General features: G+C 43.4%; 1 protein-coding gene across 2 annotated transcripts in view; it reads right to left on the bottom strand.

Annotated features, from left to right (window-relative positions):
- The window catches only part of camsap1b (calmodulin regulated spectrin-associated protein 1b), a 29,934-nt gene extending 15,748 nt beyond the window's left edge, over positions 1 to 14,186 (bottom strand). For both annotated transcript variants that reach the window (XM_084551160.1, XM_084551159.1), the window contains exons 1-3: positions 13,700 to 14,186; positions 11,053 to 11,219; positions 4,173 to 4,435 (exon numbers count right to left, since the gene is read on the bottom strand). In XM_084551160.1, coding sequence (XP_084407286.1) covers positions 4,173 to 4,435; positions 11,053 to 11,218 — 429 coding nt within the window. In that variant the 5' untranslated portion in view covers position 11,219; positions 13,700 to 14,186. The remainder of the gene's footprint in view (positions 1 to 4,172; positions 4,436 to 11,052; positions 11,220 to 13,699) is intronic.
- Positions 14,187 to 14,960: the final 774 nt, after the last annotated feature.

Here is a 14,960-nt window from a genome sequence, read left to right on the forward strand (position 1 = left end):
TTTTATCGTTACCGTGATAAATACCAGAAATTATCGGGATACATTTTTTTCAGTCCATATCGCCCATCAATACTGACGACAAATATATAAAAATATGAGAGATCAGTTTAAAAATGCAACAGAGTACGAATGAAAGCATCTCAAAACGCATGTGAAGGTTAAAAGTGCAACTAAACATTAATAAAATGCTATAATCAACACACAAGTGTCAATATGTGGCTCTAAATAAACTCACAGAAATACAACAGGACGTTGTGGCGCTCATCCTTTTGTTCTCCTCTCATGTTGCCCTTCATCAGCCCAGCATGAGGCCACGAGGGAATCAAAACTGCTGTTGCCCCGAGCTGTGTGTGTGTGTGCGCATCCACACTGATAAAAACTGTGCACACACACACACACACACACACACGTACACACACAAAAGACCCAAGAGAACGTCTAGCATCCAGCTTCTGAAGATTCTTTTTATCTGTTTATTTTTTTACAAGCCCTGACAAGAGTCAGAGCAAAGGTGAAGAGGAAATGTCTGCAGGTATGGAATCTCTTCCAGGTTTCTATGGAAACGCCTTGTCAAGTCAGCAAAAAAATAAAAAAATATGGGACAGGGCGGGTTTCTAACAGTCTATCAGAGATAAGCGGAGTCCGTCCTGCTCGGGATTTAACGCGGTCCCGTCTGCAGGCTTTGTGTCTGCGTGGATTTATTTTGTCAGACACTTCCTCGGCAGGCTCTGCAGAGGAGGCCCGTTCAACATCACTGCCGGTCTCCATGGTAACAAAAAGGGTAGGAAGATGGCTGAGAGCGAGAGGAGGTGGTTGGCGTCGACGGTACCCTGAGAGAAGAGGGGCGGCGGGGCTGTTCTGTACTTCATTCACTACGCTGCAGCGTGGTGCTGCCGATTCAGATGTGGGTCACACACTGACAATATTTAACCTGTTTGAGAGCGATGAAACGCTGATCTATGAAACATCACGCAAGCATTACACTTGTGTGACGACAGAGAGGGTCTAAAGATCAAGTCATGCACACAGACAGACATATTAGGTGCTGTAGTTAGGATAGATTTGGATGCTGACACCGTTTTTACCGAAACACGTTCAAGTTCTAGTTTGTTTTTTTCAGGGTCTTATAGGTAATAGACTCAAAAACTGATTGTTATTTCTTCATTGAGTAGCTAGGTAAAAGGTCTGGAATAGATTACATGTCTGGGGCATTTCTATTTGGAAACTGTCGTCTTAAATCCAAGAAATCTGAAAGAAACAAAAAGCTGTCTGTAAAAATAAATCTATCAAAGACACAGACACACAAGGGAGTTCAACAATGGCCCGATAAATGGTGGAGAGAGAAAGGAAAACTGCTTTAAAGCATCTTTCCAGGGGATACACACATGTCATTATCTAATTCATTCATGAGCCACGACAATAGTAAGTCGTGATTAGACGAAAAAACAAGCCAGCCGCTCACGATCATGAGACTACAACGTCCTCTGTAAAACACGGTGAAGGCAGTTACGATGGCATGGGCAAGCATGGCTTTGAATAACAATGGGTCTGTAGTGTTTATTGATAATGTGACTGAAGACGGAAGCAGCCAGAGGAGTGTTTAACTGTATATGAGTATACTGAAGAAACCATTTCTTTAGTGACATTTATGGGTTCATTCATTGATTTATTTATTTATTTATTTATTTATTATGCTACCCTGTTGAATTCCACCTGAGCCACTGTAAATAGGGAATTCTGTAAAGTTCAACGTTCAACCCCTCTGAATTAAAACAAGGACTCTCAGAAGTGCCAAAACTCTGCAAATGCTCTTAACGGATTGACGACGAAAAATGTAGGCGAGGAAAAATATCACAGACAATAAAATCCAATCTAAGAAGTATTAGCGGTAACGGTAACCCTCTTAACACGGACGCCTGATTAAACAGTGCCTGTTCAGAGAGGCCACGAGCCTCAGGGTTATCTGACATCTTTTATATAAGAAGCAAAAATCCTCTCATTACGACGTGGCCTTCCATGCCTGAACTGCCTGACCTGGACACCTCTGAGTAACAAATAAATCAAATAAAAAGACGTCCCGACGAGACGGCAACACCAAGTTGAGTTCCCCAAATGGTTTCTGTGAGGAAACATCCACAACAACGCTTGGAGCGCTAGGCTATTTTAAAATAGAGAGCGGTTGAGTGGCAACAAGAGCTAGCTCTACCCATACGGTGGCAATATGTTTGTGGTATGTTTGTCTCACTTGGTAACATTCGAGATGGGTCATATTGGGTTACCTAAGCAACCAGAGAAAAGATCATCTGCTGGTAACCTTTACATGTGGACCAGGCTTTAGTAAAAATGACCTGCCTTACTATAAACTACTACTGTTTGGGTATACATGTGAGGAAAGACCACATATACAGCTCTGGAAAACATTAAGAGACCACTGCAAAATGATCAGTTTTGCTGGTTTTGCTATGTATTTATTAAAATGAACATTTTTTGTTTCATTCTATAAAGTCCTGACAACATTTCTCTCAAATTTGAAATAATATAATATTTCCATTTAGATAATTTATTGGCAGAAAATGACAACTGGTCAAAATAACAAAAATGATGCAGTGTTTTCAGACCTCGAATAACGCAAAGAAAACATTTCTTAAACAACACAACACTAATATTTTAACTTAGGAAGAGTTTAGAAATCATTATTGGTGGGATAATCTCAATCTTTAATCACAGCAGTGGTTTTTTTATTAGCCTGGTCGTCACCATCCTACGTTTCCGCCCGAAATTTGATTTCGGTCTGGCACGTAGTCTGGCCCAATGTAATAGGAATCTGTCTCCGTAATGGGCGGATGCTTATTTTGAGGTTTAAAATCATTGGAGTTCCCTTAACCAATCAGCAACGTTTGGTAATGACGTATATTGTGCGCCGGAGTTCAGGCTCTTACGCTTACCACTTCCGCTTCCAGTTAAATAAATCAAACTTTTCCCAAAGCCAGTTGGAAGGAGAGCTACGACGTCCTCGCCGTTTATAAAACTGACAAGACAAGCCTCTTGTTCTGGTTTTGATTCCGTGATGCTCTCGAGAGTTGAGACAACTTCGCGGATGGCTTCTAGCGTCTCTTCCTCCGTCGCCATTGTTGCTATGCTGTTGAACTACAAGCTTCGCTGGACTACAAGCAACTCGGCAGGCGAGTTCCGCGTCATCACTCAACTGTTCGCTGATTGGCGCGGTTACACGCGAACCGCGGAAGTGCAATTTGGCCAGACTACGTGCCATACCGAAATCAAATTTCAGGCGGAAACGTAGGATGGTAACGACCAGGCTAGTTTTTTATAATCTTCCTCATAAAATAAGATTTGGTTCAGGTGATCACCTGATCAGTGTCTCAGTCAGTAGAATGAGGAGGCTTGTGTTGGAATCGAACAAACACTGGAATGGACTGGCTGCCATAGATGTGGAGATGCTGATTTAAGAAACATTTGTGGGAGTGGTCTCTTAATTTTTTCCAGAGCTGTATAGTTGTTTTGTTTTTAGCCTAAAGATGCATTGTCACATCTACCTGTCCACCTAAAAGACCTCCAAGGATGAGACACTGGCACAGTCCAAAGACAAGCGCACGCACATCCTAATCACAGCCCCACCTTGCATAGTAAATCCTGATACAGCTAGCGCGACAGTCAAATTCCACCTGTTAATTTGAATAGAAACGATAAGGCTGCAGCCACATCATGAGGAGACTGTTCCACTATGTCAAGCGGCAAAACACAGCACGGTTATACTTTTATACTCGCGCTACACCAAGTGTTTAATGTGCAACAAACGCAAATAACTGATCTTTTATGCCCGTGTAAAGTTTTGTTCCCGACACACATCTCCACGCTGGACACAGAGAGGGGATTCCTTGCGTCTCTAAAAAGCCTGTGGTTTGAGATTGATGGCGCTGCTGGGGAAGAATAACAGCTCTGCCTACCTCCACTGATTTTACTGTGGTGAGATAATAGATCAGAAGCAGGAAGAAGAGCAGGTGGTGTTGCAGGTAATGAGCAAAGCTGTTACACCTTCTGGCCTGGTTGCCTCAGTCTGAGCTACATGTTTTCAAAGCTACTGGCTAAGATCAGAGGTTTAACTTCACTCAAAGAGGCAGCGGTGCACACGGCGTTAAGTGACATCCACTCACCATTTTGATGGGCATACAGGCCAGGTCCTCCTCTGTGACGGGCGTATCATCGCTCTCCACCACATAAATGCCCTTCCTGGACAGAGCCTGGATGACGGACAGGTGGGACTGAAGAGACGCCGCCTGCTCCGTCTTGAGGATGAGGGCGCAGACGCGGCAGTAGAGCTCGCAGGACAGGAGCAGGCGGATGACGGGCGGCTTGATGTGCTCCTGGTCGTATTGGTCCGTGTAGAACGGGTCCCTTAAATCCTCTGGAATATGTTCTGCAACACAGAGAGAGAATAGAAGTTGGTTAATGTGCAGCATTGTGAAGTAGAGGCAACTGTTTGGGACACCCGAGAGAAATGGGACCCCCAGATGGCACCTTTTGGCATATTTTGCAAAGACAACAAAAAACCCTGTTAAATCTATGAAGGCCCTGCAGTGCACTGACAATAGGGATGTCGATTCAGGCATTGTTAAAATGTTCTTTTATTTATTTAGGTCTGTCATAAACTGAAACCACGTCCTTGTAGCGTCAAAACGTCTTTGTTCTCTTCTGTTTTAACAACGATTGAGTCAAAACTAAAAGGAAGAAGAACCAAAATCACTTTATTTTAATTCAGTCAAACAAAAATGTGTGAATTATGCAGGGTGAATGTCTGGTGAGGTGGTGGTAAGAGATGGAAACAACAACAAACACTGGAGGAAGGTAAACGTTTCCTGGAGACGGCATCAAGGAGAAAAATATTACAGAGATGGGTGGGGTGAGGTGGGGTGGGGTGGTTATGACACTGAAGGGCCAGAACAAAGGTTTTCCGAAGCCAAGGTACAAGTTCTCCGCCCTACGTTAACTCTGACGGAAATATTTACTGGACTGAATCCAGTCACATCTAAGAGAATACCAGGAAAACAAGAACAGACTTTATGAATCTCCATGGGAGGAGCTGTTGTTTATTTAAGATCTGATCAGGACAAGGATCGGTGGACAAAAAGACTTGATCGGGACGTCCCTAATTGACAATCCTCCACAAACCTCCTCTATCTTGCTAGTTTGGACTGGGGGGGGGGGGTAAGTTGCCCAGGGCCCTTCCTAACCTAGGATCACCACTGCAGCCACGTGTTATTAAAGTTGTACCTGTAGTTTAACTCTGGTTATCAGCTTACATCAGCTGATAGGATAAAAAAAATAACACGAATGACGAAGCATGAAAACAGGAACGCCTGCCTCAACACGTTACAGGAATGCGACCAAAGCGTCGCATTTTCCCTGTGACATTTGTTCAGTGGCAGGTTCAGTTTACTTGGAGCAAACAGGGCCACTGGAATCACAAGTCACAGATTATACTACCTCAAGAGTTCAGATCCTTTCTGAGCAAAGCCTTCTCAGGTAACACTGTAGACCAGCATTGTTTAACAATGTCGAAGCTGTATATATATAAAAAAAAAAAAACAAAGAAAAGAAAAACTGTGGCCTACTGAGGTGATTATGTTCTTTTGGATGTGAAGTCATTCTCAAAACCAGAAACCACAGCCATAAAAGGGCATGGACAAAGCAGCGGTCTTGAGGCATGCTCAGACCAAATTTATACTGCAAGGTAAACCACACACACACACACACACACACACACACACAGAGACAGGATTAAAATAGATCTCAAATCACGGACAAAACGGTGCCCAAAAATCTCTGCGCTACACGAAAACGGTAATAGGAATAACCCAGTTCTGATAAATCTGTTTGGGACTCTGTCTGAGCTCCAGTAATACAGCATTAAGCTCCGCGTGTGGACGTGGTGTGTTCCTCTGTGTCTGCACTGAATGACGGGATAAAGGGAGCCTCTCGTCAGCAACGTCCTGTTCACAAAAAACAGGATGGCGGGCGGGCGGGCGGGCAGGCGGGCGGCTTCTTCATCCAGCTGGTTTTGTGGATGATAACGTACCAACAGCTGAACTGCACAGGTTCAGCTGAATTTTGTCGACTGTTGCAGCAATTAGAAGCTAAAGAATAGAAAGGTTTTGTGTTCATTATAATATATTTAGCTGTAAAAGACGACCTGCCAATATCCCGTCATATAAACGGTGGAAATAATCACGTCACTGTGCGACAGCGTTGATCTGTTACGTGTTAACACCCGGCAGTCTGGGGTGATTCCTGGAGAGCTGCGTCTCAGCGTACAAACAGATCGGAACAGTGGAAGTAATTGTGTGTGAAAACAAAAAGGGGGTCTGACTGGGTCTGTCTTCACGTTTGACTTCATTTCACAGACACTCATGTCATGTGGCAGCTGCCCCCACGCCCTCCTGCCACCCCAGACACGGGCCGACGGGGTGGAGCGTGAGGACAAGGCCCCGGCGATAAGACACAGGAAGCGCTGCAGGAGAGTCGTCACCCAGCGCCATAACCAGCGCCATAACACGATCAGCACCAGGACCAGATATGAGCTTGACAGGTTCTCACCAGCGCTGTGTGTCTGGCTGCTCAGACTGGGAGCAGCTGTGGGACATGGCAGAGGACGGCGGGACGGGAGAGCGCGTACACAAACACAGGCTTGCACGATCAAACAAGATGGTCGTACTTATTTATAATGGAACGACATCACAACAACGGTTTACACGTCACTGTTCGTGGCTGTCCGTCAGTCAGTCAGTCACTGCAGAGGACTAGCAGCTGTGCAGCGTTAGCGTTACAGCCGTCACCATATGAGCCACATGGTGATAACGGGCCTGATTCATTGCACCTGAGTTACCTCCCTCTAGGCCACCAGAGCTTTATTGTAATAGAACAGCCTCTCCTGATCCACGGTGCATCATATTCATCTCTGCAAAGATTCTCTTATGCTCCACAATTTCCGTCTCCTGCATCGTCTGGAATCGTAGCCAGAGACAACAATGACAGACCGTGAAATGATCAGGAAGACGTCTACGAGACCTTGGTAATGAACCGTCTGTCTTCTTACGTCAAAAACAAACCTCAGCCCTCTATCTGTAACCTAGATTACCATTAACAGCACTGGCCGTGTATTCAGAACGAAGGCTTCAGTGGCATCAGGAAATCTGTGTAATGATCACGGATGTGCAAGAGACCGTAAGACACAAAGGAAGGCTTGTATTATTCCAAGGTACCACGGCAGATGATTGGATCAGAGACTAAACCGAGTCTGCAGCGGACATGCAAAGCAGTGAATGATGGGACCTGAGCATCAGATAGCTGAGGCTCACACGGACCAAGCGTGACACCGTGTAGCACATCAAACAGGTAAGAAGCAGGTGAGCATCAGTAAACAGTGTTATGAGATGTTAATCTGGCAACGTTCTCAGCTGCAGACGGTTAATCACCTGCTGGACGTTCAGTGTGGTGGATAGTGGATGAAGTGTATTAAAAAGAAATAAACCCAACAAATGAACTTCTGACAATAAAGTTTAATTTTAATTATGAATAACAAATGCATCATCCATCACAGCAGACGATGCTAAGTTGAGGTTTCTGGTTCTTCCAGAAGAACGATTTAAATTTCGTCTAATTTTGAATAACTTGATCTATCTTCATCTATCCATCTGGTTCCTTTCTGTGTGGAGTTTGCATGTTCTCCCTGTGTCTGCGTGGGTTCTCTCCAGGTTCTCCAGCTTCCTCCCACCGTCCAAAGACATGCTGGTTAGGTTCATTGGTGATTCTAAACTGGCCGTAGGTGTGAGGAGTGTGAATGGTCGTCTGTAGGGATGTAACGATGCATCGTGACACGATTAAAAACCGGTACAAATGCGTGACGATTCGCACCGGCTGATAGAAAAAATGAATCGCGAATGCGGTTTTTTTTTTTTAGAAATAGGTTACGTTATCTTAAAAAAAGTCACTGGTTGGGGACTTACATCACTACGTAGTAGGGCTTTGACTTTTGCCCAGAAATCATATTCGAAGTTCGTTTGTTTATTAATATTAAAATTCAAATATATTCTAATATTTATTAATTATATTTTGACCATTAAATATCTTCAGTAAGACTGATATTGGTATCAAACTTAAGTTCTATATGTTCTGTCGACCAGAGGGCAGTGTATCAGTCAATGTTAATAGACTACGTGCACGAAAGGCTGAGTATTTATGCGTGTTAAAATTTTTATTATTAAGCAAACAAACAAGATATGTCGCAATGAAGATGTAACGAGCAGAATATAACAGAAGATGCTTTTACGACACAGTTAACGCTCCATCGGAAATACACAAGCTAACAGGAACCTTTCGTAAGTCAACGATGCTTTCGGAAGAAAAACACTGTCACGACTGTTTTTTTTTTTTTTAATTATTATTAAAAGTCAGACTCTTGCTTGTTGTTGGCGCGGCCATTGTTTTAGTATAGGCTACAAAATAAGTGTGAACCAGCATGCTAACGTTACCTACAGGAGCCCAGATGACCAACAATAGCCTTGCTAATGAGCTCGCGATTTTACTTCACCAGGCGTGGAAAAAAAAAAAACTCGGAATCTGAATTGAAAACAACATTTACAAGCAAACACATTTACAAAAAATAATTCCCATACAGGTTCGAATATTAAGAGATCCCTAAAATTCGTTCGAATATCTTAAATAATCTAATTATATTCGAATAACGAAGTTCGGAGTCAAAGCCCTACTACGTGGGTACGGGGCACAGAACGAGGGAAGACATGGCGACGGCAGGCAACACCTTTGAACTAGAGGATGCACCGAGCGGTTTTAAATCACCTGTGTGGCGGCATTTTGGATTCCCTATATACACAAATAACAACCGGTGAGAAATGGACAGACAAAACCAAAACAGCATGTAAATATTGCAAGAGGCCGCTAACATATAGCGGCAACACGAGCAACATGCAGCAGCATATTAGCCGCCGCCACCACAGTGAGAAGCGAAGTAACGTTACGCCACCTCGTGAGCGAAAACTGCCGGGGGGGGGCAAACCACCCTGACGAGAGGCTTTGCATCTCCTCTCCCCCGTAACGACGCAAGAGCGCAAGAAATTAGCAGGGTAGTTGGTTATTTTATTGGAAAAGATTTGAGGCCATTTTCCGTCGTTGAAAACGAGGTCTTTCGGCTGTTGATGAACACGCCGGAGCCAAGATACCGCATCCCGTCATGACAGTACTTCAGCCAGGTGGTCGTGCCTAAACTCTACCAGGTAAGAGCTCATGTGGCTGATACTCCTACGAATAAAAGATAATTTTATTTGGTCATAATTTATCTGCAGCTCATTTTGATTAAAAAAAAAATCGTGAGAAAATCGCATCGTGAACCGTATCGAGTCGTGAGTTGAGTGTATCGTTACTAGTTGTCTGTCTCTCTGTGTGTTAGCCCTGAGATAGACTGGAGACCTGTCCAGGGTGGACCCCGCCTCTCGCCCCAATGACAGCTGGGATAGGCTCCAACACGCCGTGACCATCCAAAGGACAAGCGGTTACAGAAAAGAAATGAATGAATGAATGAATGAATGAATGAATCCAAGAAGAAAACACGTCTCAGTTTGTGCACATGACAAGGACTTCACCAGCTCCACGGATTATTTCACAAAGACCTTAACCTTGTTGTGCAGGTTTCTGATAATGGCCGCTTGCTCGATAATCAACAACACCCACATTTGACTGTTAATTGCCGTTAAACGACTTTTGATAAGGACGTACTCCGGGCACTGCCCAGAACGACAGTCAGACACCGCCGACTCTGTATCTTGGTGAGAACCGATATGTACCAGACGACGTAGAGCTGGCAGAACGGTGAGGGTCAGGAACTCTCTCACTCTCTCTCAAAAACAAACTCAAGCTTCGCTGGTTATTTGAAATGTCTATTAGTTATGTTTCGTATCTGTAAATTAAGATTACGCATAAAAACAACGTCCTTTTGACTTGTCAATCAAAACAATACTCAACATGTTATCATTAATTAAACTTTGACAGCTTCAAACAATAGTAGATATCTGGATTATGACTAGTATAAACTATCGTGCGCAACGTTGTTCCTGTAAGGTTACCCACTGGATCACTGGCCCGGCATCGCACTTTAAGAGAGTTAGCAAGAGTAAATGCAGTTGGTGTTGTGGATAAGATTAAATATAAAGAGTTTATAATCTGTAAATATAGAGTTAACAAGAAGATTGTTCTGTAAAAAGGTTGTGGTGGATATTTACAGTGTGTTGTTGGCAGCCATATGAAAACAAAACAACTCTACCTTCTATTTCTTTATCTTTATTATGCAAATTGACTTATCAACTGTGAAATAACAGATAATAAAGGTTAATATTACAGCCACACCCATCCTTAAAAGGTTGTCTTTAGTTCCAAAGAACTCCTCTCAGCCGTGAAACTGATTCAACTCTTCGCCCGGTGCAGCCACCAGCCCAGACAAGACGGGAAGACCTGGACTAAAAGGCACGCTTACTAACGCTAACACAATCCTAACAGGGAGTGTGAGCTACTGGCGGCGCTCATCAGTGTTTCCATGCTCTCGGTAGAGTCTAACAAATATAGCCTAATCCTCGGTGCCTGTCACTCAACCTGATTTGGGTTCTATCTCACCGGCCACCCAACACGAGTGGAAAGGAACTGGTGAGTCAGTGAGGAACGTTTCCGTTGCCAAGTGACATAGGGGAGTTAGTGTTGGCTCGAGTGCACACACACACACAAATATTTTCTTCTCCGAGGCTTTCATTGTCAAAGATTCACTGCTGCGGCCGAGGCAGTCTGCCGACCGTCAGTATGTTGAGGGTAAACACGTTACTCCAACTTTGACATCTGAAATACTACATCGGAAATACTCCACAGAAGCATCCCAGGTTCTGTTAATCTCGTAGGGCGTTCGGTGAAGGCAGCACAGCTCGATAAAGTATTCACAAGTGAGTCATTGAGCAATTTAAAATTAAAATTACTTACCAATGCCATAGGCTTTGGCAAACAGCCACCGTAGGTTGGCCGCTATTTTGGCTCTGGCGGAGTCGTACATCTCCAAAGGCACGACGTCCATTGTGCCTTCTGCGACCCCGGCCAGATCTACTTTTCTCCTGGTACTGTCCCCGCCAGCACACAAGTCAACATCCATCCTTTACAGAAAGAGGAAAAAACAAAACAAAAAAACAGAAAAATGCTGTTAAAAGTCAGTGTTGTACTGGACTTATTGCTCAGTCAGGGACACAAACAGGATATTAGCGACACCCAATCTGTCGTTTATTCTCCTTTTACTGGGCTTAGATGCTGTGGTCGAGTGCAGAAGTGGCATCTTCAAAGAGATATCACACAAACAACCATGTAACATGCATTAGCTATATTAGTATCATGATTAGATTGTACATGTACGCTTTAATCAGACGTATGTACATATATGACAGATGTTTGTCTAGTTCCTCCTGCTGCTCTTTCTTCAAGCAGATGGGTTCCTTATGAGCTTTAGGTTCTACTCAAGGTTTCATCCTGTTTAAAAATGTTTAAGAGTTCTCCCTTGCTAAAATCGCCCGAGTGCTTGCTCTGAGGGTTCTGTAAAGCGTATCGAGACAACTTGTATTGTTAATGCCATAGGCTTTGGCAAACAGGCCATAGGCTTTGTATTTGTTGACGCCAAATATAAACAACCTGATGAACGGGAGAACAACCGTTCAGCTAATTTTATTCTATATTTATACTTTTTACTTATGGCTTGAACCGGGCAGCCTGGTCGTTACCATCCTACGTTTCCGCCCGAAATTTGATTTCGGTCTGGCACGTCAGTCTGGCCCAATGTAATAGGAATCTGTCTCCGTAATGGGCGGATGCTTATTTAGAGGTTTAAAATCATTGGAGTTCCCTTAACCAATCAGCAACGTTTGGTAATGACGTATATTGTGCGCCGGAGTTCAGGCTCTTAGCTTACCACTTCCGCTTCCAGTTAAATAAATCAAACTTTTCCCAAAGCCAGTTGGAAGGAGAGCTACGACGTCCTCGCCGTTTATAAAACTGACAAGACGAGCCTCTTGTTCTGGTTTTAATTCCGTGATGCTCTCGAGAGTTGAGACAACTTCGCGGATGGCTTCTAGCGTCTCTTCCTCCGTCGCCATTGTTGCTATGCTGTTGAACTACAAGCTTCGCTGGACTACAAGCAACTCGGCAGGCGAGTTCCGCGTCATCACTCAACTGTTCGCTGATTGGCGCGGTTACACGCGAATCAAATTTCGAGCGGAAACGTAGGATGGTAACGACCAGGCTATGAATCGGGACCAGAGAAACAAGTTTCGTTCCATTCCATGTACCAGCATGTGTTGAAATGACAATAAAGAATCCTTGAATCCTTGAAAATTGACATCAAAGTTGAAATGAAAGAACTGAGACCTTTGTTTTTTGTTGTTTTTTTTGGTACTTTTTATTTGACATGCTGCCATTTACCCTCCTATTAGGGGTCAATAGGCTTATATGTGGTGGATAAGTGCAAGAGTGGCATCCTCAAAGATACACCGATCAGGCTTATCATTATGACCACCTACATAATGTTGAATCCCTTGTGGTGGCTCATCAGGGAATGGACATGGGTCCTCTGAGGGTGTCCTGTGGATCATCCCACAGATACTTGATCAGTTTGGGATCTAGTGAATCTGGAGGCCAGGTCAACACCTTGTGCTGTTCTTCATGTTTTCTATTTTAGTTGTTCCTAAACTGCTTTTGTGCTATAAGGTGGAGGGGATACCTGGTCTGGTCTGGTCTGGTCTAGGTGGGCGTCCACACCAATGAATACCAGGTCCAAAAGCTCATTGAATTGTCACAGGATTCAATGTTATTCACGTCTCCTGTTCATGTAGTGGCTGATCAGTGTACACCACATTCTCCTTACTGATAACAGATAAGACTTTCACACTATTTATTACACTATATACGAGCGTGCAATAAAACCGAGGTAGCAGCCTCATCCAGTCTAGACTTGTAAACATGAGGACATGCCCGGCGCAGCCTTTCTAATCCCACTAATTATAGGAGGGAGATATTGGGGTGGGAAGGCAAGTGCAGGCACCTGATCATTACACATGCTGCTACCAAGCTTTGTGTCTCCAACGAAGCTAAAAGTTAACTAACAACGGTTATTTGTTAGCTTAACTTATAGCTTCATTAAGATAAAATAAAACCATCTTTTTAATTTATCGCACAGAGAAGGAAAATTTGCAGGACGGTGCACACACAGAGAAAGAAAAGTAAACATTAAATAAACACAAAAATAATAGCTAATTAATTAAAAAGCAACAGCAGTACAGAGAAGTATGGCAAATCTAAACGTTTACCATTAACGGTTCAATGCTGGCTTCTCAGGGGGCAAGATAACTAATTAAAATAATTGCTATTACATATATTTTGACGTTTGTGTGCGTTTAGTCACGATAACCTGATAAACGGGAGAACAACCGTTAGCTGACAACGCACAGATTTCCCTAAAATCAGGTTAGCTACGCGGCTATGCAGTGCAAATGTAAAGCAGCTACTTAACGGCAGGCTAACCGTTAGCTAGCGCGCTAGCCGTACGTTCATTGGCGCCGCGAATGACGTTAGCTAGCTGGCAAGACATTACCTTGAAAGGTGTGGTGTATTTCCGAGTCGCCCCGGTTGGTTCCGTGGGGGGGTGGGGGGTTAGAGAGGGGGGCAAACACTTAACCAAGGGCCTGCCTCGTTGTACAGTGGCGTGCCGTGTAGAGAATACACAACCAGCAGCGACGCATCATAGCCAGAGCTAATAATGCTAATGATGCTAGCTAGGATGGGAGCGCGTCTCTGTGTGGTCTCCTCCCAGCAACAAGACCAGATCCGCGGCCTGTGTGAGAGCCCGCTCCACGGCAGAGACTTCCAGCTCAAACAGACGCCAGGACGGGAGGAGGGGGGAGGGGGGGGGACGGGGTCCTCAATGAAGAAGCGCGGCGGATAGAAGCTCCCTCGTTCAAAAGTCTTCTCTCCGTTTTAAATCCCTCATGTTAGATGTAAGGTCCACGCGCATATCTGTTTGGCCCTGGCTATGCAGCGAGGACCAGCAGCAGCAGCGGCGCGCGTGTGTGTGTGTTCGCGCTCTGCCCATAGAAATGTAATTATCATCCCAGCCTTCCTGGAGGAGGCCACTGCGCATGCGTGATCACCGTCCAGACTGTTGCTGTTGATCCCGCTCATAACAATCAGCAATGTGCGAATAATAACCCACTCTACTACTTTTAATTTATTATTTAATGAATATTATTTATTTTTAATTGTGTTGTGGGTAAATATAAGTCTATTATGTATTTACCCCTTTCATTGGAAGCAATGATAACGTGTTAAATCTCAAATTATTTCTTTATTTAAATGTGTGATTTAAATATATTATTATTATTATTATTATTACAATATGTACGAGTTTTTATCATTAAACTGCAGTCCTCTGTTGTCTTTGTGATATTGTCCAATGACGACATCTAACGGTGAAAAGTGGCAGCTACATAGATAAATAGATTTATTTATTTGTTTGTTTATTTATTTATTTATTTATTTATCCATCCATCCATCCATCCATCCCGTGGGAACTTATCCGGTATCCAGTGGCATTATTACACAGAGACGGGAGGAGGCAAAAAAAAAATAAAGGATATAAAATAACTAAAATAAAAGTAAAGTTATGTAGAATGCATAGATGTATTTATGAATTGCACAAAAGTTTACATAAAAATATACGAGTATATAAAAATATATTTATTAGAATGTATAAAAATCCTAATAAATTAGTGTATTTTTGAAAAGCGTACCGTGGAGGTAAAATATAAGAAGAAGAAGAAGAAGAAGAAGAAGAAAAATAAATAAATAAATACTTC

Source organism: Chelon labrosus (genome assembly GCF_963514085.1).
Source record: "Chelon labrosus genome assembly, chromosome: 9".
NCBI classification, from domain to species: Eukaryota; Metazoa; Chordata; class Actinopteri; order Mugiliformes; family Mugilidae; genus Chelon; species Chelon labrosus.